The following is a 27,239-nucleotide window of genomic DNA, read 5'->3' on the forward strand; positions in this document are numbered from 1 at the left end:
TCGTGTTACTGGATTTTGTTTTTAAGTAGAATAGGGATCAAGGGAATATTTTGTGATTGTGACAATTTCAAATAGCACAGAAATGTGTAAAAAAGCAGCTAAGACTTATCTATAATCCCAATAGTAAAAAAGTAAAAATACTACTTAGTAGATTTTTTTTTTCAGACTTTATGGTTAGGTATGTTTTTGTTTGGTGTGTTTGTTTTGAGACAGGTTCTTGTATGTCGCCCAAACTGGTCTCAGATTTACTGTGTAGTTCAGGCTGACCTTGTACTCAGGATTCCCTTAATACTCTGTTTCTAGTGCCATTGTAGGTATCTCACTCTCTTTAGAGACCAGTGTCTCACTAGATGTGCACTACTTTAATCAGATCCATACTCTTTTCCAAGGCACTTTCAGAAACCTGATGGGCCAGTGAGGTGGCTCAGTGAGTAAGGTGCTTGGCCTCCTGAATTCCGTCATGAACCCATGTGGTGGAAAGAGCCACACACACGTGCTGTGGTGTATACATGATCAATTCATTCACAAGCACACACAAGGTGAATGTTTAAAAACCTAATTTTATGTTTTCTGCTCGGAGAAGTACTTGTCAAATGTATTACAATAAGCTTTTATGCCATGAGGAGGAGGAGCCAGTAAGCCCCACCCTCCAGGGCCTCCATCAGCTCCTGCTCCAGGGTCCTGCCCTGTGTGAGTTCCTGTCCTTCTTTCCAGCTTGCTTTTTTGGTCATAGTGTTTCACCATAACAGTAGGCACCTAACTAGGACAGTGTCCCTTTTCTTTTTAATTTCCTGTATGTGTTCTTGGCCTTTGTAATCCACTTTGCATGCAGTGATTCTTTGCCCATGACTTGCCCTTTCCTCAACTGTGCAGATGTGCAACGTTTTGAAGAACTTGAATATGTTGACCTTTCAGTTTGGTACCATGCAGAGTGCTTTAATGATAGGAAGTCCTGCCTTTAATAATAGAAGACCTGTCACTTCTAAATTGTAAAAAACTTTTTAGATTTTCTTTTTGTTCTTACAATTAAAATTACATAGTTTATAATTGCTTGGAACATAATAGGATTATGTACTTAATTATTCTATAAAGTTTGATTGACACATAATAAAATGTTTCTGGGAAGAATCAGTTTAAACCATTTTTTTAAGCCTCCTACCCACTGAAATCTAAATCTTAGAAGAAGAGTGGGTATTTTAAAGTTGTATGGGCACAGGCTAGTGTCAGTAGTAAAAGTTTATTGATTAGGGTCCACTAATGGGAATTTGAGTGTAGGACTGATTATTACTATCATACCATTAGTGATACTGAAGATTAATAAAAAATGCCTTTAAGCACTTTGAAAGCCTTTTTTATAAAAGAGCATTTTTATATGAGTGTAAAATGATTTGATATTAAATGAAAAATCTACTGATAGTTCTATTCTGTTGGCATTACCTTTAAAAAGTGTGTGTAAGTATTTGGGCGTGTGTGTGGAGGTCAGAGGTCAACTTTGTAGTGTGCTCTTCTCCACTCTTACTTGGGTTCTGGGGAATTGTCAGCAAGCATCTAAGTGTGGCATTGTATTCAGGTTAATAACGAAATCAAAACGTTGAACATTTCTTTTTCCTCTTTATGCTTTTACAACGTTAAATACCCGGGTAATAAAGGTGGTGATTTCATGGCAGTACTAGTGACCCAACAAGTGACAGTCCTTAGTTTACTAATTTATTATGCTTAGTCCTGTAGAAAGTGTTTTATACTAATCCTCTTATCGATAGAAAATCATAATTCATTTTCATTTAATGAATCACATCTCAGCGAGACAATTCTATTTTTATGTACAGTTTAATGGTGAAGCTCTAAGCGTAGAAGGGCTTAGTGACTTGCCTGGGGTTACATCGCTAGTAATTTAGCACTGCTGTTGGAGTCTAGGTCACCCAGCTCCAGAGCCTTGAGCCTGGTCTTATATAAGACGCTGTTATAGGACACAGGGCAGCCTCACAGGAATTGCACTGCCATCACTGCTTGTGGAATGTTACTACCGTCCTTGCACTCCGTGGGGGGGAGGATGACATTATTAGAGCTTGGGGAAGATGTGAAGTCCTGCACTTTAAGTTTCCTGGCTTCTTAATGACAATGGGATTCCTTTGTTTCAGAGTGTTTTTAAATTTCTCTCAGCTTCCTTGTCCCATTCTTGAGTTCTGTTACAACTTGAGCAGCCGTGCCTCTGCCTCCCAGGTCATGCCCAGCCTCGATGGAATTTCAGTGTTTGCTCAGTGCCAAAAAGCTATTGACATTACTCTGATCTCTTTATTGACTGACATAATTCATTGTGTCACTTTGACCACACAGATTGGATTTCAAGGTCTGATGAGTTCTCAGATGAATTGGTAGGAACAAGTTGCATACATCAGAACTGACAAAGGTATTATAGGTAGAAGACTTAAAGACATAGTCAGAAAATAAGCAACAAAAGGGGCTGTGGATAAATATGGAATGGAGATCAGCCCGGACTGTGCACATGCTAGGCATATACTCTACTGCACAGCTGTACGCCAAGATCCACGTACTCAGGGGAATTCAGGCCTTCGTAAGAATACTTAGTGTTTTATAGCTCATGTTCATATTTTCCCCTACAAAAGTACCTCTGATAAACAGAAGCCATGCATATTTAGGAATCCTGAGAATCAAAACCAAAGCAGCCCCTTTCAGTGTAACTTTTAAAAATATTGCCTCCTTTATCTTAAAATTATCAAGAATTAAAAAATTCTACTTGAGTATATACATATTTGTTTTACTTTGTAAATTGTGTAGAGTGTTTTGTTTTGTTTTGCTCTTCTCAGTTCACCATCTTGTGGCCTGTCAAAGAGCCCTTTGGTACACTTGAGAGTTCTCCTTGGGTTGAGTAGAAACTGATGAGACTTCAAGCCTGTGGGTATTGCAGTAGCCCTGTTTCTAGTGGCCAAAAGCTGACTTGCTAAGTTGACTCTGTGTGACTCCATACCAAATGTTATGTAATACTGTAGTATGTAGAATTGTTTTGTTTTTGACCTCTACAATTTTTATGACATTTTCTTCTCTTGAAGGAAATGAGTTTTTGAGATGTCTGAATGCTGTTTCTGCTCCGCCTTTTACTGTAGGTAACTTCTGTTAGTGCCAGGCTGAGATACCACTGTAGGAGTTTCAAAGAGATTTCCAAAAGTCAACCTATAAAGCTCAGATTTTCAGCTGTTAAAGTTTCAATTTTTCAACATCTTTTTAAAATTTGATTTTCTATCTATCTAACTAACTTAATTTCAGTAGCCCTTTTAGTAATGTTTTCCTTGTAATTTAAATATCATGAATAGTATGAAGAAGAAATGCCTCAAAATGATGTCAAGTGGCCTCTGCTAGGCCAGAAGGATTTGGTCATGTAGGTGGGAGGCTGGCATGACAGAAGGTGTGGTAAAAAGTACAAATGTAGCATTATCCTGACAGGCAGCTTATAATGGGGTGAACAATTTAGGCTTGTGTTCTCTGTGTGGAGCAAATGTGAATGTACTAGATCCAAATGGTTAACATAGTATTCTAATCTCAGACTTCTTTGACTTTGTAGTTGTTGACCTCCTCTACTGGAGAGACATTAAGAAGACTGGAGTGGTGTTTGGTGCCAGCTTATTCCTACTGCTGTCCCTGACGGTGTTCAGCATTGTGAGTGTCACGGCCTACATTGCCTTGGCCCTGCTGTCTGTGACTATCAGCTTTAGGATATATAAGGGTGTGATCCAAGCTGTCCAGAAATCAGATGAAGGCCACCCATTCAGGTGAGATGTCTAAAAAAACGACAACAGTGTGAACAGGATTGGTAGACTTCAGTCTGCTATCTACATGTAGGATTATAGGTGTCTCTCTGCTGCTTAGAGATAATTATAGAAGAAGCTGTGCGAAGAGCATCTGCCTTTGAGATTTCTTATGGTAAAAAAGACTGGACTCCTCATGAATATCTGTTAGTAGATACTGGTTACCATAGTGGATTTTAGGGCAGGTGAAGCTCTGTTGTCTTTACTGTTCACATTTTTGTGCTCTCTTGGTACCCTAAACACTGTCTGTTACTACACACCCTTTCCCATTGCCCTCAACAGTATATATTCTTGCCTACACTTTGCTCAGTTTCTTAGGGCATTACACGCAGAAGGGAGACATGGTTTTAGTAATTTCAAATTGTAGCTTCAAAATGACAAAGTCATATGCCACAAACCATTAACAAGTAAGATTTTAAAGCAGTTTTAATGAAATGTATGAAAGTGCTATAAAGATATAACTTCTAAATTACCTGCAATATTAGTTTTAAAGATTTTTTTTTAAAAAAAAGACTGCAGTTTCTTTTTCCTTAAACATACCTTCTTCATATAGGCATTTTGTAGTCTTTTACAAATTTAGCTGACATGGCGTTTAAGCTTGTTGCAGTTTTCCGGTTGCCCAGTCTCAGTGGTGCAGGTGAAGTCATAAGTGGGAGGGAGCAGTGGTGAGCAATGGAGTGCCCTCACTAAATGGCACTGTGCAGGGTGCTGTTTGCCGCAGAGCCAGCAGCAGTTTACAAGAACAGAGTTCTAAAGTTTCCTCAGCCAACTCTTTACATGTCTAAGAATTATATAGACAGGGTTGAGAGGTGGCTTTGTGCGTAAGACTGCTTGTTGTGAAAACAGCTGGGCCCAAGTTCTGACCCCTCCCACCTGCATAAAAACTGACCCCTGCTGTGGATACTTGTAACCCAAGTGTGGAGGGCCAGAAACAAACAGATCCTGAGAGCTTACTGGCCAGCCTAGGCAAATAGTGAGCTTCAGGTTTGAGGAAGACACCAGATACCTCCTGACTGCCATAGGTACCCGCATACATATGTGCACATGTACCACACATACTTATATAAAATTATGTAAATAATTTACTGCTGGCTTAAAAATTGATGGAAAACTTTGAATGTTTTAACTTGGTATTATTAACAGTGGTATACCAATGTCTTATACAGTTGGACTAGGACTAATAAAGAATTATTCTTGATTCCAAATAGTCTCTGTTTAAGTAGGGAAAATATGATGTCTGTATTCAGAGCTGGATTTGGTTGATAACAGTAGAAGAAAGCAATGCTTTGGGGGTTAAAAGAGTGGTTGATTACATTGGGGTCATAGAGACTCACATCTGATAAGGCTAGGTAGGATCTGAGGTGAGGTTAGTTCATAGTACAGGCTGTCACTAGAGGTAAGAAGTGAACTTTGTTTAGGGAAATAACATGCTGACCAGGGCATTATGGCTTTAAAAAATGTTTAAAATGACTCATTTCCAGCTTCAAGATAGGGAACAGTGGGAAGGTTATCAAAATCAGGTGGCTCTTGGGAACCATAGAATATTATATTATAGTGCTTGAACTGGAAGTGATTTTTAAAAACTCTTATCTAATTTATAGAGTTGGAAAGCTGAGACATTTCAGTGTGCAAATAGCAGATACTTAACAAGAGGTGACATATTTGGGGCATATTGCAAAGGTATAGGCAGGGTTGTCTCAGAGGACACATGCGGGGAAATAGGATTAGTTTGGGTGTTGTGCTTCAGATAGGAGTATAGTTTAGCTAAAATGTCATCTTTGAAATAATGGCCACTCCCAGATTGTTATCTTCTTAAATTTAACCCTTCTACCCACTGTAGCATACATGAGGACATGAAAACAGAGGGTAAATATTATGTTTTGTTGGTGTTGGCACTGTACTTTTAGCAGCTATGTTATGGTCTGGTATTTAACATTCCTGACAGTGAAATGCGTAGGCTCTTTGATAGGTAGAATCTAATGAGACAGTGTAATTTTTTGTGTTCAACTCATGTTTGCATCCTCATGATAGCGTCTACTTTAAATGAGGAAACAGGTTTAGGAGATTTCGCTTGCAAAGTTAGAGGACTAAGAGAACGATAGCACTGAAGATTTAAACTCAGATCAGTCTGCCTTTAAAACAGGCTTCTATTTCTATTTCAGTTGACAGTATATACCATTAAACGTACCCTGTCTTAAGAATTTGGGTTTTGTTTATTTTGTTTGGGATAGGTTTCATTCTGTAGCCCAGGTTGGTCTTGAACTAGCAGCAATCCTCCAATTTTAGCCTGTCAAGTGCTGGGATTATAAGCATGAGACGCCACAGTGAGCTTACTTAAATTTTTTTGCAGTAGCCTTTATAACGGATATAATTGCTGGTTGACATTGGGGATCAATGGCAGTTGTGGTCTGCTTTGTTTTCCTAGGGCGTATTTGGAATCTGAAGTTGCTATATCAGAGGAACTGGTTCAGAAATACAGTAATTCTGCTCTTGGCCATGTGAACAGCACAATAAAAGAACTCAGGCGCCTCTTCTTAGTCGATGATTTAGTTGATTCCCTGAAGGTAAGTTTATTTTACTTTTCACTTTGATGTTTATAGAATTTAATATCCAAAAGCTAGTAATATAAAATTCTACTTTTCTCTACTCAGATCATGACGATGTAATGACGTCACGGGAGTGTAAATTTAGGTTTTAAAATCAGTGTCCTCTGTTTACACTTGTATGAGAACTATAGTTGGCCACTTTTCTTCTTAAGGAAAAACACTTTTAGAAAGAGAAATGAAGAAGAAAATTTGAGTGTAGGTTTTACAAACCCAAAGCCCAAGAAAAGTGAATTGGCGACTTTTTTTTAAGATAGATTTTCATTTAGGGCTCCATAAAACATGATGAATGCTTCATCTGTCAACACACAAAGTGAGCCTGAGTAGGTCTCAAATCTGCTTAGGCAGAAGAGAAATACATGATGTCTTCTTTAAAGGAAGTGGCTATGAAACCCGCCATCATTCAATTGCACACTCCACAGGGCCGATCTTGGGTGAATTGTGTGGTTCTCCATGAGAATTTGCTCTCTGCCTGTGACTGTCTATGGATAGCACAGATTCCACTTGTTTATTTCCAACATGTAAGTAAGAATACTTCACTAGTCCAGGATAGTTTTAAAATTTTCCTTACTTAAAAAAGAACTTGATTTAAAAAATAAAACCTTAAGAAGACTTAAGTGGTTATGGGCCAGAAGTGTTGACTCTAATCTCACTGTGCAGGAGGCAGAGGCAGGGATTCTGTGTGGTCAAAGGCTAGCCTGGTATACCTAGAGAGTTCTAGGCCACCCAGGAACACATGGTCTAAGTCCCTGTATAAAACAAACAAACAAGCAAGCAAATAAATAATTAGATATTGTAGCACTCAAGCGTCTGAGGTAGGAGGATCCAGTTTTAGAGATAGTATTGCCTTTCTGAAGAGAGTTTCTGTGTGTTAGCTTTATGTGTGTGGTCCTGTTTGCCTATCATAGTTTTTGTTCCCATGGAAAAGCAAATTATTTTCTTCAGGAGTCCAACTTGAGTGGGGTTCAGGTCCCAAAGAGGAGGTGTGGAGTTGGTGAAGGGAAGGTAGAGACTGACAGGATCTGAGGTGGATCAGTTTATTGAAAAATGTAACATGAATGGGCCTGCTTGTTGAGGTTTATGTCCTGCCCATGTTTCCACAACTGGCAAGCCCCAAAGAAAATCACACAGAGTTCTCCATAAGTTATAAAACTAATTGGCTCATTAGCTCTTGTAGCTTATATTAACCCATTATTCTTATCTATGTTAGCCACATGGCTCGGCACCTTTCTCCGTGGGGTAGCTTACATCTTGTCTCTTTGGAGTCTGGGCAGGAGTGCGGACTTCCTGCTTCCCAGAATACTCCTGCTCTCTTTGCTCCACCTCTACTTCCTGTCTGGTTTTCCCGCCTATACTTCCTGTCTGGCCAATCAGCATTTATTTAAAACATGATTCACAGACTATAGACAATTTTCCCACACCAGAAAAAAGGCTGTGCCTTTTATATTCTATAATTGCACAAGCAAGATTGAGAGCAGGCTCAGTGATTCAGGGGAGAAATCAGCCTTCAACTTTATCATAACATTTTTCCTGAGATGAAAGTGTTAATTTCAGCAAGTATCTAAATGCCTGTTGTTCTTTAAGGTTTAGTAACTCCCCCAGGCTTATTCCTGAGCAGTGTCTGCCTTTGTGGTCAGGAGGTGTCAACCATAATGGTCCTCTGGGGGTGAAAAGGGAAAACGTTTATTCCAACTGCCAAGGCTGTCTCTAGGGAATGCAAGGAGGAGCTATAGAGCCTGTAAGCAGGGACTGAGGGAGCCTAGAGGCTGGCATTGACCTTGACAAGTTAATAGGCACCACACTCGCAGGCAGAGCACTAGAAGAAGAACCGGAAGTTCCTCCTCCCTGAGATAACTTTCCTCAAGCCTCTGAGGAAATGGGGCCTGGTACCAAACACCTGACCTTGGGAAAAAGGCCAGACTGGACACTGCAATTGAAGATCAATTTTCATTTCTCAAGGGGTTTGATGCAGCGCTTGCACTGTATATATGCAACGTGAGTGTGAGTGTGAGTGTGTGTGTGTGTGTGTGTGTGTGTGTGTGTGTGTAGCTGTTTCCTAATTGCATTCCTTTGTGTCTATGGGCCCGTTCCCCTCATACACTCCCAAAAGGAGTCTTGATGGCTTACTCTCTTCCCATTATACTGTGCCGTTCTGATTCCTTTGTACTTATTAACTGAACTCTTGCCCTTATGGCCTCAGGCCCATTGTTTCTCTGACTGTCAGGTGTGCCCAGTTAGTAAATCTTTAACTTTTCTGCTCTTGGTGTAGTGGGTATTTCTGCGCAGAGTCACCACATCAGGCTTTATGGTTTCATGGTGGTGGAGAGTTTTCCCAAAGAAGTATGTGTACAGTTGCCATTATGTACATTTTCATCCTTAAACCCACACAAAATTCTCCAAAGGAAGAGGCATAAGAAATTCTTAACACACAGTGAGAATCATTAGAAATGGAAGCAAAGGTGGTAGAGAGTTGTGACTGCAGTGTCAAAATGCTGCAACTTGGTCAAGCAGCAGTGATCACTGTGTGGAATATTTCCTTCTGGGGATGGACTCAAAGGTACTAGCTATCAGTTTTTGAGTGGAATTAAGAGTCACTCTTGCAAACACATGACAACACCCCCTCTCCATTTTCCACTATCTTTAAATTCCTTTTCTCCCTTTCCTTCATAATGAGGGAAGAGTTTATTTCAGCTGTCATCAAAGAAGTGATCACATTCCAGGGCTCTGAACCCAGCACCTGAGATGAGCTGGCAGCATAAGTGTGCCTGGTTTACTCTTGGTAGTTGTCTTGGGCAAATGAAATAGTTCCTGTTGTTACTGATTCCTCTCTTTAGCTTCCTGTCTGATTGTTCCATTCATTTTGCTACTCTGAAATAAACTTTTTAAGCTTTTTAATCCTAGACAATATTTCAAGTATCCACAAAATAATCACTAATCCATTTTCTGGTTAGAGAGTATGGGCCAAGTCACTGTTGAAATACTTCTTAACCCATTCAGAGTATAGCTCAGATACTAAATACTACAAACATTTTAAGTCTTACTCATTGTAAATGTTGGGTCTTACACTGCTGCAGCATTGCCCAGGCGAGGCTGGCTCTGAGCTTCTGTTTCTGCTGCTAGAGCCAGAGAGTGGGGTTAGAGTTGTGGTCACCTGGTGCTGTTACAGTGGTTTTCCTACCTAGTTAAGGGTTAGCTCACTTTTTGTGATTGATCTCTATAAGATCTTTGGGGAGAGCTCTTGTTTTAAAAGGAGTTTTCCGTCTTGGTTGTGTACTGGAGTCATGTGATGAGTTATATTTTATATAACTTTATCTGGGAAGGCAAAGGAACTCGAGTTTTAATTCTCTAAAGTTCTGATTTAATTTTTCTGGGAAGACTGAATGGAAGGTAGCTAATTTAGAAAGTTATGCTGTTAGCATAAAACCCTGTTTGTCCCTACCTCCGGTTTAAAAGAAAAGTATATCATACCTGCTGGTGTCATCTTCGGCACCCCTTGGAAGACTCTTGAAGCTTTAATAGAAAGTTCCTATCTTGTAAGCCATGCATGTGCATGTGTATCATAGCCTGCACACCTCCTGTCTACATCCAGTCAGGGCAAGGGTCCATCCTGACATACTTCCCGTCCACATTCCTCCTGCCCACATGGGATCAAGCACACAGTGCAGATGGCTCAAACAGACTTGTTTAGGGGAGTAAAATATGTAGTTGTTGTCTCCATAAACTCCAGCATTTCAGGAATTATTTGTCCGTGGACAAGGATATTAGATATTGGACCCCTAGTTGCTGGGTTCCTCTACCACTTATGCAATAAACTAAATCAAACCTAATCGATAAATCCAGGTTTAATGAACAGAGCAAAGCAACTCCTGGGTGGCACTTGGGAAGGCAGAGGGATCACATTGTTGTGCCCAGTCCGTAGGGACACCAGAGACCACCAGGGAGACCGACTCTGCAAAGGCAAGGTTTATTGTGTGCACAATACAAGCCAGCAGGGACCTCGTCAAAGCAACTGGTATAGCAGCAGCAAGTGGAGGCACCCTGCACTTCTAGAGGGCATTATTTAAAGGCAAAACCCATAAAAGTTACATTAGAAGGGTGTAGGGCGACGGGCTTCTAAGGTTTAGTACCCCTGATTGGCTGATATTTGTCTAGGGGTGGCTTGGTGAAAAGTGATGGGTGTGTGCTGGCAGGTGGTCCTATCTACAAAGGTTGGACCGGACATTAGGAATTCCCTTTGGATGGTCTGTTCCTGGGTGGTGCCTGGGTGGTCTCAGTTTGTGGTCTTGGAACCAGGTATTGCCTCAGAGTAAACTACTGAGACTCAGGCCTCTATTGAGCTTGTCATGGCTGGGTCCTACATTATGGCAAATATGACTACCTGGTCTTATATAGCTTGAGCTGAGCCCCAGGACGGGACTGACTTTTGGTGGCCTTTCTCAGGGGTGATGTTTGGAATGGGAGACATGAGACCAGCACGTGGAATGGGGCCACTAGCTGGAGATCACCAACATCTCAACCTTTTTGGGTATATATGCATGGTGGTAGGGCTTCCATTTAAACAAAGGGGCTGGCAGATCAGAGGCATTTTTGTTTCATGGGTCTCTTAGGCATTAAAACTTAAAATGTAATTGACTCTCACACTACCTTACTTTATTGTTGTTTGCTATGTGTGCACTGAGTAACTGACTCAGAAGCTTCTGAGGTTCTTGGGTAAAGATGAGGCCAGACTGCACCACCATCTCCTGTCCTTTGAAACACCAAATCCAAGAAATTGTTATTTAATAGGGACTAAGAGTAGGCATTTTCAGTGGGTTCTTATATGTATCTCTAGGCATGACTTTGGGTGGTAAAGACTAGACTTCGTATGATAGTTAATCTGTAGCTGTAAGTAAAAACATTGGTAGCTGCATTGCCTGACATGTAGCTATACTGTTTGAGGATATGATTTTATCTCTGTGCCAGAGCAGGGTCCAGCAGAACATTAAAAGGCCCTTCTGCTGCTGTGCTGACACATCTCCACAGTTTCCTGGCATGTTTCTTTGGCTTTCAGAAAAATTAGGAGGAAAATGTAGAAATAGTCAAGGTCATTCAAGAAAATGGATTAAATTTTTTTAGAAAGGATAATTTACAGTGTTTAAAAAGATTTCTTAATAGGCACAGTTCCCAAAGTTGTGTGCCCTTCCATTTTCCTTAAATATGTCTCTTTCCCAAAATGAAGCATCATAACTCTAAAGAGCTCTTTTGTTTAAATTTTATTCCCTTATTCTCCTGGAGGAAAGGCAGACCAGACAGTGTCTGTTTAACGTTCATTATGTGTGGCTTCTTGCAGCCTTGCTGCTGCCAGTATAGAGCACGGCTGACCAGTCGCTCCCCCAACGCTCGCCTCAGCTGCCGCGGTGAGGGCTTCTTTTCAGAGGTCTCCCTCCAGGTGTCACCTTGATGTGAGACTTGGATGAAGAAAAAACCTTCAGGACGAGACACTATGCAGTAGAATTTATTAAAATTGAGGCCACATGGCCAGAGAGGAGACTAGTGTGCTCCTCTTCCAGAGCACTTGGATGTGGCTTCCAGCACCCACACTGAATGGGTCACAACGGACTGGAACTGCATCCCACAGGGTCCATCCCATGCCTCTTGGCCTCTGTGGGCGCCTGCATACACGTAGCACACAGACAGATGTGACTTGCACATGAGTGAGCTTCCACACACAGATAAATTTTTAAATCTTAAATAGAATAGAAATATGCTCAAGGAAAAAAATAAAGCATTTCAGAGAGCATGTGCTGGCTTCTCAAGGGACCGTTACATCTCTAAAGGTTGCCAACAAAACACCCCCAACCTCCTTGTGTTTTTGTACATGCACACAGTCTTCCAAGGCTCATATATCCATTCTTAGCCTTTGAACTACTGGGTCATACCCCCATCCTCTCCCCCCTTAAATACTGTGAAGAGATGTAGTCCCCAACAGTTAGAAGTCACAGAATTTCTTCTTTTAAACCAGGTGGTGTGGTGACTTTGTGAACAGGTTTGTTTAGGGAGTGCTAGAAATTCAAAGTTACATCATTTTGGCCCTGGCTAAGCAGTATATTTACCATCCTTGATGTCCTTTGAAAAGAAAATGAATAGTCTCAGTGATACCTGGAGTTTTCTGATAGGCAAGCCAGACCTGGGAATGAAGGGCCTTTATTTCCCATGTTTTTCTTCCCATGTCTTCATGATTGCCTTAACTTTTTTTCCTTACTCAATGTTAATTCTTACAGCATCTGGTTTTTTTTTTTTTTAAAAATCTTTTACTTCCTTCCCTCTCTTTATTTTTTATTTATTTATTTACCTTTTTTTTTTTTGTTATGTGCAGTGATATTCTTCCTGTATGTGTGTCTGTGTGAGTGTGTTGTATCCTATTTTATGAACTATTGTGAGCTGCCATGTGGGTTCTGGGAATTGAACCCAGGTCATTTAAAATAGCAGTCAGTGGTCTTAACAGCTGAGCCATTTCTCCAGCCCAGCATCTGACTCTTGATCATGTATTTTCTGGAAACTCCAGTGTTTTTGTTTTGGGGTATAACATTTAAAACTTCTATGAAATTTGATTTGTTAGAATTAGGAAGATATGGTTATGTTGGCCTAGAATACTTGAATGGCTGCAGTACGTGGGGACAATTAGAAGGAGAGTACTTGTGTTTGACTGCCTCAGTCATCACTAGCCTTGGTATGTTGTTTTCCTGGCACCAAAGGCTGCTAAGCTTCTGTCTGTGAGAGTAGCCTGCAGAGAGTGTCCTTGAGGCGAGTACTCTTTGGACACAGCCAGTGTGGAATCCTGAACCACTTCCTTGTGTGTTTAGAGTCCAGTCTCAGGAAGTGACTGTAATTGATCGGGTTAGGGATTATTAGCTTAAAATGCGCTGCTCTCTGATTCTGCCATGATTGAGGGCATCTGTCACTAAAGCAGTGTCTAAGATGTGGAATGTTGACTCTTTCCTCGTAGCCATGTTCACGGTGATGAATGAAAACAGCTCTGAGGCTCTACTGTAAATTCTCCAGCATTACGTGTTTCTGGAAGCTATAAAACCGTGAACGGGGAAGGGTGAGCTAACAGAGTCATCCTTCAACCCTTTCTACCACAGGCTCTACAACAGCGGCTAAAATGGGAAGGGTTTCAGACTGGTTTCAGTTAGGAGTGCCTGACATATCTTATTTGGATATTAGAGTGTTGCTTCTTTTAATGGTGGTTGTAGCTATTCAAAAGATCTTTTAATGAGTAGTGTGCTTATTAGAGTTTGCCACTCACAGTAAGCATTCACATGTATTTTGTTGAGTGAGCACATAGAAAAAAGATAGTCTTTAAATGCAGTGAAAGGGGCACAGTGTGGTTTTCAGTTTGCAACAATATGGAGGCTCAACAAAGCCTAGGCGGGGCGAGTGTAACCCGACGCTGGAATCTGCTCTGCATGAGGCGTGGTCTTGAGCACTGCAGCCTCGTGTGTAAGGAAGTGTGCTGGGGCTGCTGCTGCTGCTGCTTCCTTCATCAGCTCTGCAGCTCCTGGAGCTCGGAGGACACTAAACACTCCGTCTCTGCAGTGGAGTCGTCCTATCTGGGAATCCTCTGCCTGGCTCCTGCCCTCACTACTGTCCTAAATTGCCTCAGTGTGGCCTCTGGGCTCCCAGCAGAATGGAGGGAAGCTGGCCCTCTCATTGGGGTTCTGCTTCTGCTTTAACAAAGGGGAAACTACAGACTTCCTTTCACCCTCTCTCCCCCGGCCACTGTAGTGGAGACTGTTCATGTTTCTAAGTGTGTGTACTCATTTTCTGGTAAAACCAGTTAACAGGAACATTTTCACAGCCTGGGATCCAAGAGTGGTGGCGTCCATTTTTAAAGGTTAGAAAACAGCAAGTAAAACAGTACAAGATGGAGAGCCTCTGGGGCCCATAAACCCTAAAATGCTAACTGTGTGTTTCTGTGGAAAGTGGCCATTTCCAGCTTTTGTTAATGGGGAGCGTACTTGCTCTATTCTGTCAATACTGTTGCTACATACACATAAATAATCACAATAGAAAATGGTTAAGAGCCCTTGCAGAGGACCCAAGTTCAATTTCCAGCATCCCTTGGCAGCTAACAACTGTCTATAACTACAGTTGCAGGGGATTCGATACCTATTCCATTGGATCCAGGTATACGTGTGAGCAAAACACTCATGCACATAAATTTTTTAAGTCATCATAGATGGTGCTGTCATGGCTGTATGTTTGTTGTCTCAAAAAGTGGCACAGCAGTTGTTGGACACAGCCAAAAGCTTTGCATTAGAGAATACAGCAATGCAGGAGATTTCATTCTTTAGGACGTAAGTAGAGTGGGATTTATTACCTGCAGGAGGGAAGTGTGGGACTGTCTCAGGACAACTCAGTGTGTACTATTATTAAGTGTAAGCTAAAGACAGAGGTATCCTATATTATTATTAATGTATTAACACAGCAATGTGCCCTGAAGGTACCCATCTTTCTCTGTGGTTACTAAAAATGCTGATCATAAATGTTGAATGCAGTTTAGACTGGCTTTGTGCTTGTCTTCAAGAATTGCCTTAAGCATGCCAGTGATCTATGATACATGTCAGTGAGCTGCTATATCACAAGTTTTAGAAGTGAAAGAAAATTTTAGAATCTTGTCAAGTCATTCATGAGTAAAGTGTGTGTGTGTGTATAATAGTTCTCAAAATGAAATTGTGTTTTAGAAACAAAGCCCTTACAGACTTCTTCTTTTGCTGTTTTATTTTTTTTTTAAGTATCAAATGAGCCAGATGATTAAAGTACAGTTTAGTTTATTATAATCTCTGGCCCCTGGAGGAGATAGTGAAACCTGTATTACTGGTTTATAACTACTGTAGTTAGTTGAATACTAGGCAACTCAGAAACCTTTTTATGCTGAGGTAATAAATAAGACAAAGTTAAGAAGGATAAATGTGTTTCTTGTATCCAACACCTACTGTTTGGTAAGTAAAGGCAATTAAGGGAATAGTAGTGATCAGTTATATTAATTAATGTTACGTCAGTTACATTAGACAGTAGTATAAAAGTTTGATGATGTGGGAGTCCCCTCTGTGTGCTGTGATTACCATTAAATAAATAATGGTATTTATTTAATAGTGGTAAAATAAAGAAACTGCTTTGGACCTATAGCAAGGCAGAACTTAGGTAGGCAGGGAAAGCTAGGCTGAATGCTGGGAGAAAGAAGAAAGGCTGAGAGAGAGAAGCCATGGAGTCGCAGAGACAGATGCTGGAAACTTTACCTGGTAAGCCACAGCCACGTGGCACTATACAGATTAATAGAAATGGGTTAAATTAATATAAGAGCTAGCCAATAAGAAGCTAGAGCTAATGGATCAAGAAGTGATTTAATTAATATAGTTTCTGTGTGATTGTTTCAGATCTAAGCTAGCCGGATGGCCAGGAACCATCAAGCGGCCTCTCTCCCTTCCAGCAAACTGGTGCCCCACATTGGGCGCCAGATGAAGGCAGAAGTCACCAAATAATCCCACACTAGATCAGAATTATCTAGGACAGACCAGTGTCCTAGATAACAGTCCTCTGCACAAACGGAACAGGAACAGTCTAGCTGCCGGAAGCAAGGATTGGAAGCAAGAGAGCGAGCACATTTATAGTATAAGAGATGACACCCGAGTGGGCTGATATCTTAAAGGCTATTGGCTGAAGAAGTGGAAGGAGCTCCCACAGCACCGTATCTTAAATGCTGTTGGCTGACGGAGCAGAGTGTGCTCCCATAGCAGTTTGAGATGTGTCTCTTCCTCCCATCCCCCAGGTTAATTGTGGTCCTCAAACACCTTGGAACTTAGCGTTCCTTGCTCCATTGCTATCACATGCCTGCTATTTTGGATTACTCAATCTGTATTTTCTCATCATCTTCAGTATGTCAGCAGTTACTTTTCATGATGCTTCCTTGTTCCTCCCATTGAAAAGCTAGGCAGCAGCTAGAGCCGGAGGGAGGGTGGGGTGTCCCTTTCCCATGTTTTCTGGTCTTGAAGAAAACAGTTCTCTTCTCGTGTATTCCAAGGAAAATGAATCAAATCAAATATGGTCTAATTAGGATTCTGAATTAAGGCTAATAGCAGCCTAAGTGAATATTTGTATGACTTTACTCAGTTTTCAAGGTCAGATTGGCATTGAGATGGATAATTTTTGGGGGGAAAGTTTACATGAATTTTCCTTATCATGGGTTCTTGTTTGCTTACAGTTTGCAGTGTTGATGTGGGTGTTTACTTATGTTGGTGCCTTGTTCAATGGTCTGACACTGCTGATTTTAGGTAAGTCTACAGAAAGATTGAGAAGCACTTATAGAAATTTTGGTAGAAACTATGTTATTGTAAGAAAAAAGACTAAATTTGAGGTTGTGAGGTCTTTAAGTAGTAGCTGATACTAATATTGTTTTATTGAAATGTGATGTTAGTCCCTGAAGGCTATTCCAGCTAGCTAACAGTGACAGACCCACTTTGCCTGATGATACACTCATGTGTTTAAATGGGGTACATGTATTCTGTAGACTCGATGTGATGTGGTTGGAAGTTAGACCTAGTTCCTCAGCTGCGCTCCTGTCCTCCGCACATGCAGGAGAGTGTGAGAACTCATGCAGGCCTTAGGAGTTCTAGGCCCAGTTATCTTGATTACTGTTGGCTTCATAATGTATGTTCACACACAGAATGATGCCATTAAAAGTTGTGTGTTTGCTTTTTCAGCTCTGATTTCACTCTTCAGTATTCCTGTTATTTATGAACGGCACCAGGTAATTTTTTTAACTGTCAACTGCAGAATATAAAGCTCACTCGTATTGTATAAGACTTATCAGAAGAGCTAGTTTCCAAACCGGTTGGTATGTAGTTATATTTGATATTCTTTGGCAGTGATAACTTTGTAATGCTTTTATCCTCTTTCTTAGGCACAGATAGATCATTATCTTGGACTTGCAAATAAGAGTGTTAAAGAGGCCATGGCCAAGTAAGTACACTCTGCAGCTGCTTTACCAAGGGTGAGGGCAGCGCTCTGCACAGCTGAGTCACTTCAGCGTTGGCAGAATGCTCCTCCTAAGCGCCAGCAGTAATTCTACATTTACTTTTTTTTTTTTTAAGACATTATAGACACACATTGTTTTGTATTTTGGTAGCTTTAGGATTCTCTAAATAATATAGAACATAGAATGTTTTTAAGAAGCAAGAAACAAAAATTGACATTTTTCTTTATTTGCAGAATCCAAGCAAAAATCCCTGGATTGAAGCGCAAAGCAGAATGAAAGAGCCCTAGACAGTAGGAGTTCATCTTCAAAGGGGACACTCATTTGGTAGGGGGTGGGGGGTCAGGGTGAGCCCTTGGCGGCCGCGCGGCTTCAGCTCTTTATTTTTAGCAGTGCACTGTTTGAGGAAAAATGGCCTGTCTTGACTTCCTGTGTTTATCATCTTAAGTATTGTAAGCTGCTATGTATGGACTTAAGTTGTAATCGGACTTGTTTTTCCTGTATGAGCACTGGTGAATAAAGGAAGCTGAGAAAGCGATGTGTTTTACTGCAGGTAGTCTTGCTGTATCTGGGAAATTGCAAGAAGGTGAAGCTGAAAAAAAAAAAACTAAACTTTTCACAGTGTACTGTGTTTGGTTGATGTAAATTAATGCAGATTTTTCTGAATGAAATGTTTAGACGAGATCATACTACTAAAGCAGAAATGAAAATGCTGTTTTTATGGTATGTTCTAGGTGTATTGTGAACTTACTGTTATATTGCCAATATAAGTAAATATAGACATAATCTATATATAGTGTTTCACAAAGCTTAGATCTTTCCCTTCCAGCTGCCCCACAGTGCTTGGCCTCCGAGCCATCGGTCATACAGTGTGGTCTCCAGCACGGAAACTAGGAAGAGAATGACTGGGAGCACTACCACCTGTCTTCAGGAAAACAGCACAGAACTCCAGCATCAACGCCATTGCAGAGACTTACTGTATAGTGAATTTTGTCACAGACTCTGATTCTATGGACTGAATTTAATGCTTCCAAATGTTTGCAGTTATCAAGCATTGTTATGTAAGAAATCATTAAATGAAGACTTAGCCATTGTGGTTTAAGCTGTACTGAATTATCTGTGGAATGCATTGTGAACTGTAAAAGCAAAGTATCAATAAAGCATATAGACCTAATGTCTGTGTTTAGTGTCTGGTTTCATTGAATGGACAGTGACATGCTTTTAGTTCATAAAAACAGCTAAAGAACAAGAGCAATTTACATAGTGAAATTTATTTGACCCATAACAAAAGGTTTTAAATTCTTTTATACTTGACTGAAAATAAACTCATGCACCAATATTTTAACAGAATACAGTGCAAGATTTATGAATATACATAAAATCACACCACATAAACTTTACAGATGAGATTTTCAGAAGTCTTTATGTGTGTTAACACTATTGCTCTTCAAATATACATGTACATATACCACTGATTAATCAGGTGTCCATCCACATGGTTATTTAAATGCAGGATCTGGTCAGAATGAAAGGTTGGTAGTGCAAGATAGGCAGACATGGTCATCACTCAGCATCGCCAGTTACAGGAAATAGAATTAGGGCGGCATAGGGACTCTACTGAGGACCCAACAACCTACTAGTGGATTAATGTAAGGCATTAATAAGTTGGCATGTAAATAGCTTAATGAGTAGTCTAATCCTGTTAGAGTGCTGAAGCACTTCTGGGGTAAATGTTGATAATCTGTTCTTTAACTGAAATGCTTCATTTCACCCTTTCTCTAAGTTGACAACTGCAGACAGCTAGGGACTCGAGGTCCAAAATTGTAGTGCACAGACTGGAAGGACCGTGGCTGTGCACTCAGTGACCGCATCTCACGGCAGCCTGCTTCCAGTGAGTGCCCTCTGCGTAATGGGGCTGAGGAGCTTTCGGGTCTCCTACAAGTGACTGAGGAAATTCAAGAAATTGAAGTTGGGAATTTGTTCAAGAGAGATTTTAAATTAGATTTGGCTTGCATTGATTATCTGAAACAAATGGAGCCAAGCTAGCCCTACCCAAGGGAATAAACCAAACACAGCCTTTTAGCAAGACAGATCAGCACACTCACTTGAACATACTGGAGGGACACCCCCCCCCCCAAATACCAAACCCCCTTACATCTTCTAGAAGTTCTGTTTGAAGGATTTAGGTTAGGTTGTGGATTTGGCACTAACATAAAATCCATGCTACTTCCCACAGAATTGAGTTGTTACCACTTTCTCTGAGCAGGTGACTGAGGCCTTTAGAAACCCTAGACACACACAGGACAAGAGGCAGTCTGCTAGTCCCGTAACCCTCCTCAGCCCGGAAGTTTTAGCACCATGTGTAGAAAGGAGACACTGGGAGGTGAGGCAGCAGCCCACACAACTGGGAACTTTCAAGGCACTTAATGGATAGAAAACTGCAAATGATACTTTAAAAAATTAAGTTTTTCAACTGTTTATACATGGCTCATTTGGTTTTGAAAGCTAAATGTGGCAAACAAGCTGTCTACTTCTGTTCTCCAGTGCTTCTAACTTACACTGTCATGTCCAGTGAACATTCCTGAAATAGATAGAAAAAGAATAGCAAAAACATCTTTGTAAAAGTCTTAATGCAAATTAAAAGCTACATATTGGTTAGGTAACTGAGGCTGTAAATTTTGTCAGTGGGCTACATGACCAGGATTTCATTGTTAGTGTCGTTACTGATGAGCATAGGTTTTGGTCTCCAGCACAGAGGCAGACAGTCTTAATACTTTGGGACTTGGCTTTCCTTCTGGCATCACCATCTTCCAGAGTCCCGATTGTGAGACAGTCCTACAGCCTCGTCAGCATTCAGTGCTTGTGCGTCCCACAGCAGTCGCCATGGAGAAGGCTCCTCTGCACTGCCTGGAAGTAGCTGGGGAGAAGCAGCGTAGCGCACGAGCTTCTGGCGCTTACAGACAGCGCCATACAAATACACTGAAAAGCAGACCAGACGTTTTTGTATGGCCAGATGCTGTAGTTTTGCCAGGTGCCAAACACAGTCTTGCCCAGTGCTCAAGATCTCAAAATGTAAACCAGGGTCTTGCCACCTATTGTAGTCTTCCCCTCCTTCCTGTTACCATTTTGTTTTGGGGACAGGGTTTCACTATGTAGTCTGAGGACTACAGGTGTGAGCCACCATGCCTGGCTTATGGCTTTGTTTTAGAGTTCTTTGACATGTGTCTGCTTTCACCCCTTTTGCAGAATGAAGTCGCTGGGAACTTTGGGCAGCCCGACCTCACACTATCTGTCCTGTTAGTATTTAGAGGTTTTATCAGTGCCATTTAAAGAAGCCCTTTGTATAAGATACACAAGCCCTAAGTTTCTAGCTTACTTTTAAGTCTTGTTTAGTTCATTTAGGTCTCCTAGTCCCAGCTTGTTCTGTTTGGCCGCATTGTTTTCAGTGGGTGTTAATATTCCAGAGGACTGGTGTCAGTACTGTGCCAACTCTTAGAAGACCCTACAGTAGCTGTCACAGTGAGCTCGAGATGGCTTGCGGGCCAGCACAATGCACTGTGCTCTTTATAGGTGCCTCATCTGCTACTTCGAGCATTACAAATGTCAACATTTATTTCTAATGTTTAAAGTAAGTTTAGTGCGTGTGCAGGCATGAGTGTGGAAGCCGGGACAACTTTCAGTGGTGGACTCTCCGTTTGGGTCTCTGAGCTTGGACTCGGCCTCAGGCTGGCAGCAAACACATTGATCTTGCCAGCCATGCTGTTCTTTCCCCTCTTCCCCATGTAAGTAATAAAGTCTCTCACTATGTCAGAACTGAGTTAGGATAGGATGACTTCTGTGTGCCCGGAAACCCTCTTCTACCTCAGAAATGGGAGGCTACAGACCTGTGGCTCAGGTTGGAAGGGTTTCTTCTAAAACAATGGCTTCCCAGCCATGCTTCACGCAGAATAACCTGCCCACTTCACCATGAGGTCAAACGTTGCCTTGGCTGTCCATCCAAACAGTTGTGCCACTGGCTAGCCCTAGCCCTACTCCCCTTCCATTCCTCCTGTCCACTGGAGACCAGCCCTGCTCAGCTGTCCCTGCATCACTAAGGCTCTGCATGGTTCACATCTTTAAACGTCGCGGCTGTAGTGATGCTTCTAAAAGACACTAGCAGTTCTTAAGGACACGTGGCTGAAGGTTGATGTTAAACTGCTTATTCCAGGGATTGTTTCTACTAGAGTTAGCCATGCTAGGTTTCTCACCGTTTTTGCTCCTCGCAGCTATATTCCGAACAGCTGTCACATGACATGAGCTCAACAGTCCCAGGACAGCACTAGTGGGGACATGGGTCTGTCAAAGTGTGTAGAGAATCCCAGTGAGACTACGAACTCGTGGGATTTTCTTTTTGCCGTCCCATATCTGACCCTTGCTGTGTCCTGGCAGAGCCTGACCCACAGGATGCTGGACTAGAGGGACAATCAGTTGGGTTCCTACCTGCAGTCATCTCCTCCGGTGCTGACGACATACTTGTCATCGTATGAGAAACGGATGTTTGTCACGTGAGCTGAGTGACCAAAATAACGTTTATGCTTGGCCTGTGGGGGAGAAATGGAAGCAGCTGAGTGCCTTTTATTTCCAGCAACCCGCTGTCTTGCTCCCAGAAACCCCTGCAGCTCTGTCTGGACCAGGAGTTGAGGTGAAGAGAACCTGCTGTGGCCTGGCAGTCTCCCCTCCTAGGGCTGCAGATGCGGCTCCTGAGACCCAGGCGCGGGAAGGTCGGCTGTAACCACAGCACTTCCAGGCTAACCTGCCAGCCAGCGTTTTGCTACTTTCCCTCGTGGTCATTTTGTCCCCCCACCATCTGTCTAGTTTTAAGGGCTGTAGCTGCAGAGGGACATGAAAACACCAGCCCGATCTCCACAGGGCTGGATCCATGCTAACTCGGATGGCCATCTATGTGCCGATCCCTCCAACTACAGGAGTGTGGCCTAGAGGCGGTTTGGGGGTTGAATAGAAAACTCACGAATTTCTCTGTGCATGGAAAATCAAAGAGCTTCACCAGCCCGAAATCATCTCCTGTGACAATGTTCAAGCCAGCATGGGTCACACATGCACAGTTGACGTCAGCCTTGTCTGCATTTCGGGGCCAGATTCCAATGACTTCATCTCCTAGAACACTGGTCCAAGAGGGAAAGGCGTTAGGAAGATGTGGCGGAATTCCCTAGGGTCACTGTCCCCTTCTGGTGTAAGACTTTTGTGGATGAGAGTTCTACACCATTTGGTCATCTGATGGCTGTCAGGAAATTGCCATCCCCTGCCCTGGCCATTTCCACCTTGCACTGTTCCCTTCTCTAACCCCATCCCCTATACTCCAGAAAGAAAAGTTTATTCCCAGCTTTGGTTTCCTTCCTTCCTTCCTTCCTTCCTCCCTCCCTCCCTCCCTCCCTTCCTTCCTTTTTCTTTCCTTTCTTTCCTCCCTTCCTTCTTTCATTCTTTTTGTCTGTTTCCTCCCTCCCTCCCTTTTTGTTTTGCTTTTTTGAGACAGGGTTTCGCTGTGTAACAGCCCTGACTGTCCTGGAACTAGCTCTTGTAGACCAGGCTGGTCTCAAACTCACAGAGATCCGCCTGCCTCTGCCTCCCAAGTGCTGGGATTGTAGGTGTGTGCCACCACTGCCTGGCTTGATTTTTTAATTCTTCTCTACGGTCCTACTGTATGTATGTGTGAGTGTGAGAGTGAGAGTGTGAGTGTGTGTGTGTGTGTGTGTGTGTGTGTGTGTGTGTTGGCAAAGGCGGGGCTCCTCACTCATTGTTGTCCCTTGCCTTGACTAGATAGTTTCTTCACCTGCTAACAATAGTTCTAGTCCCAGTGTCCCACCCTTGTGCCTACTTTCTCCAGGTTCCTAGAAGCCTCAGTGTTCCTGGGCTTGGTCAAAACACTTGAACTTGCTGGATGGGATTTGGGGTTGGTATGGGTGGTCAGACAAAAAGGACTTGCTGCTCACGCCCCCACCCCGAAAAAGACAGTTTCCTCTCAGCTCTTCCTGCCACGGCCATTACAACCCCAGAGGGGTTACAACCCCAGAGGCAGAGGTGGGACCTCTCCAAGTAGAGTTCTCTTTAGTCACCTTGTCCAGGAAGCCCAGGTGATCTTCTCAATGAGCATGGCTTCAGTTACCTGCTTCCCAAGGGGAACCTCATGTACCTGGCGCTTGTAGGCTCCTGTTGACACCTGCGAGTGGAGAGGAACCACGGTCATCTGCTTCCTCAATCGCACAGACCCCCTTGACTGTCTTCCTGAACACCAGTTCAGACCCCAACAATCGAAACACAAATTCAGCTCCGGGCTACAAAGCCTGGACGTGGCCCATGCTAAAGTTCACAGAATGGGGTGTCTTCTACCACACCCCCTCCGTTTCCCAAAGTCCTGACACATTGGTTCTCCAAATGTGGTTGCACATCAGTGACTTGGAAACTTGTTAGCAATGGGAACCTTTGGCCCAGCTTGTCAGATCAAACCCTGTGAGGGAGGGAGGGCCAAGATTCTAATACATATAACCCCTGTTCTCAGAGAGCGAAAGCATGAAGGGCAAGTCATGGTAGGCAGTGTCTGATGGCCCTGCTTCTCTAAGAGTCGCCTGGTGGAACTGTTTTCACATTGAAGGATATTTGCCAGCATCTTACATCTTAGACCCTTTACTCCACGTGGTGATGATGCCTCTACATAGCCACCCCGACTCCTCTGTTCACGGAATGAACCTAAGTCTGTCTGCCCCGGGGTTTTAATGCAGATGGCTTGGAACAAAATTCCCACCCCCATTGTCAGCTCACTCCTACACAAATACAGACTTGGCCTAGGCAGTGCTTGTTTAGAAGGGAGGCAGGTCTAAAGTGCTACCTCTTCGGGGGCTGCTGGCACCTTTCACTTGCCTTTGCAGCACACGGGCATGACATTTGTGATTTCATATTTGTCTTCTCCCTGCAAATGCAGGCTCAAGGAGACAACACATTGTATCCATGCAGAAGCTCACCTGGCCTAATGGGGTTGCTACATTTGGAAAGTGAATATGTGTGCACTCCTCTCTTTCATAGTGAATATCCAACCCTAGGCCCCCAAATGCTGGAATACTGAATCAGTTCCAAAGGAAGGGCCTTTGATCTCACCATACTGGTCAGCTCTGCTGGACCCAGGGATGAGCTCTCCAGCCCACTCCAGTATGCAGCAGCATAAGCAAGCCAGACAAGCTCAGCGCGGCCCTAGGGAACTAGAGACTAGGAAGGCTTTTTAAAAATAACATGGTTGATGAGTGTGTGTGTGTGTGTGTGTGTGTACATGCATGCAAATGCCTGTTACAGTGCATGTATGGAGGTCAGAGGGCAAATTGTGGGAATCAGGTCTCCCATCACGTGGGATGGGGGAGGGTTTGAACTTGGGTTTAGCTGCAGGCACTGTTACCTGCTGAGCCATCTGCTAAGCCCCAGAAATTAGGAAATTGTGTTGAAGGGCTGGTGAAAGTGGGTTAAAGACGACTAGGGATATGCTCCTTGCTATATACTGGTTTTTGTTTCTTACTAAAGAATATATATAAAAATTATCTAAGCCTCTGTTTCTACATTTATAAAACAGGGAAAAGGAACGTTCTTGGAAGCCGCCTGTAGTGGGTAAATTAGGATGTTGCCCAGCATGCAGTCAGCGCTTGACTGATAGAAACACTGCTTTGTTGCTCTTCTTGGTTGCCCCTGAGACAAGCTAACCAGCAGCATACCTGGATGTATTTGCTATCTGCAGAAAAGTCCATCTGAATGACAAAGCTTGGGATGTCTTTGCAGTAGCCCATGCGGTTCAGACTTGTGCCCTGAGTGAGGTCATAGAAGTCAACCGTGTGCTCAGAAGAGCCTACAGCTAAGAATCTGTTGTCTGGGCTGATTCTAGGGAAAAACACAATCAAGAGCATGGTCCATGAGGAAGCTTTGTGGGGCTGCTCAGGCACAAGGCAGATCCGAACACACAAACATGGGTCAGCACGGTCCCAAGACTATGAGATGAGCCTCCCGGCTCACATGTGGCTGGCGTCTTCCTCAGGTTCTATGAAATTAAACATATTTCCTGAATCGAGTCCCAAAGGGTGGTATACAGCCGTCTGTAAAATTACAAGAACTTTTACCATCTTACGGAAAAATGGCTGTGTGAGGTACCCTTATATAGCTGGTATAGTTGAAAGAAGCAACCCTTTCAACTGAGTTCAGTCCAGCTGTGCCTCCCACACCACCACTAAAAGGACCACGGTGAAGAGCGCTTACCCTCTGGTTCAGACCACTCACGTACCTGATATCTTGGATGGCAGATTTCCGGTCTCGTTTTTTCCCCCAAACTTTCAGGCTGTTCACCAGCAAGATGACAAACTCTCCATTCTTCATGCCAATGGCCACCATCTCCCCATCGGGGCTATAGGCTGCACACCTGGCCGCATGGCCCAGGCTCACCTTGTTTAGCAGTTTCTGCACGGATACAAAGAGTCATCTGAGCCCTCCTCCCCTGGGCTGATCTCTGGGGGACGTCCGACAGCAGGCCAGGGAAGTCAGACTACTTTACTGAAGGCCACCCGTGTTTTCTCATAGTCAACCCTTGCGGGCATCGTGATTAGAACCACTTGGGGGATAGCACATTGCAGGGCACCGTGTGGCAAACATTGCCTGCTAATGTCGTCACAACGTTACGCTGAGCACTGCAGGGTCTGTGTGCTAACTACCCAACTTTGCTGTGCCAACTGTGGACAGCAGCGTGGCTTCACCTATTGAAACAGTGGGCCAGACCCAGACCTTAGGCTCTGCCAGGCACTTGCTAGAGGGAAAGAATGTGAACTTCAGCCGCCAGCATGCTAGCTCAGCTCTTGAAACGGGCTCTCACTTCCTAAGTGGGTATGTTTGTGTCCATACAGAAGGGATACTGACGTTGGTCTTGGTAAAGTCTTGTAGGCGGTAACGATAGCATAGAGGAAGCTTCCAGTACGGAGCAGGTTTTCAGTGAGTGTAAGCTGCTTTTAGTAACTTTAATAGCTCCGAAACTAAATGAGTATTAACATTCTTTGACCCTTACACTACGAGAATACGACCAAACATTTCTTTGCCATTTTGAAATAGAATTTTGGTGTTTGTTCTGGCCAGATAAGGCTCAGTAACCTTTTTCTTGATATTTTACTTCCTCACCCAGATGACCTTGCTTTCCCAACCTTCCTGAGACCTGATGGGAACATTTGACATTCTCAAACATGCCTTTCCCTTCTTCCTCTCCCCTTGTTCTTTCATAAAAAGATAGTAATGTTCAATTCAGTTATTCTGGAATTATCAACATCTAGGGCTCAGAAGTGTGCTTGTCTAATATCCACGAAGCCTTGCTTTGAGCCCAGAACTGCCTGGATTCCCAGCGCTGGAAAAGTGGAGGCAGGAGAATCAGGAGTGTCATTGTCTGTCTTTACTGTATGCGGAGCTCAAGGGCAGCCTAGGCTAGGAGACCCTGTCTCGATGTAAGTGTAACTCGGCAGATGAACTGTGAGAGGGTAGATGAGATGTGTGAGGGACTTTGTTAGTAGACTTCCTAACAGCGCTGATCTAGCTGTTCCCACCTCTGCTCCAGCTGCTATAGGCACACAAGCCCGACAGGGTTGTTGTGGCGTGCACTTTTTGTACACTGTGAAGATGTGTCTTTGCCAAGGTGCCGCCTTACTGGTTTAATAAAAAGCTAAACAGCCATTAGCTAGGAAGGGGGTATAGGGACAGCTAGACACAGAGGACGCTGTGAGGAACAACGGTGGGGGATAC

The 27,239-nt window shown here is 43.0% G+C and overlaps 2 protein-coding genes across 5 annotated transcripts in view; one reads left to right on the forward strand and one right to left on the reverse strand.

Moving 5' to 3' along the window:
• The window catches only part of Rtn4 (reticulon 4), a 59,984-nt gene extending 41,372 nt beyond the window's left edge, over window positions 1-18,612 (forward strand). For all 4 annotated transcript variants that reach the window (XM_085692320.2, XM_085692321.2, XM_085692322.2 and 1 more), the window contains 6 exons: window positions 3,578-3,785; window positions 6,247-6,385; window positions 16,668-16,737; window positions 17,167-17,213; window positions 17,367-17,425; window positions 17,675-18,612. In XM_085692320.2, the coding sequence (XP_085548446.1) occupies window positions 3,578-3,785; window positions 6,247-6,385; window positions 16,668-16,737; window positions 17,167-17,213; window positions 17,367-17,425; window positions 17,675-17,717 (566 nt within the window). In that variant the 3' untranslated portion in view covers window positions 17,718-18,612. The remainder of the gene's footprint in view (window positions 1-3,577; window positions 3,786-6,246; window positions 6,386-16,667; window positions 16,738-17,166; window positions 17,214-17,366; window positions 17,426-17,674) is intronic.
• An 81-nt stretch (window positions 18,613-18,693) lies between these two features.
• Eml6 (EMAP like 6) overlaps window positions 18,694-27,239 on the reverse strand; it is a 252,535-nt gene continuing 243,989 nt past the window's right edge. Inside the window, exons 37-42 of the mRNA XM_087909226.1 lie at window positions 25,747-25,919; window positions 25,187-25,349; window positions 23,549-23,652; window positions 22,447-22,600; window positions 21,918-22,018; window positions 18,694-20,417 (exon numbers count right to left, since the gene is read on the reverse strand). Coding sequence (XP_087765352.1) covers window positions 20,393-20,417; window positions 21,918-22,018; window positions 22,447-22,600; window positions 23,549-23,652; window positions 25,187-25,349; window positions 25,747-25,919 — 720 coding nt within the window. The 3' untranslated portion in view covers window positions 18,694-20,392. The remainder of the gene's footprint in view (window positions 20,418-21,917; window positions 22,019-22,446; window positions 22,601-23,548; window positions 23,653-25,186; window positions 25,350-25,746; window positions 25,920-27,239) is intronic.

The sequence above is a fragment of the Myodes glareolus genome, chromosome 8 (genome assembly GCF_982192425.1).
Source record: "Myodes glareolus chromosome 8, mMyoGla1.1, whole genome shotgun sequence".
Classification (NCBI taxonomy): Eukaryota; Metazoa; Chordata; class Mammalia; order Rodentia; family Cricetidae; genus Myodes; species Myodes glareolus.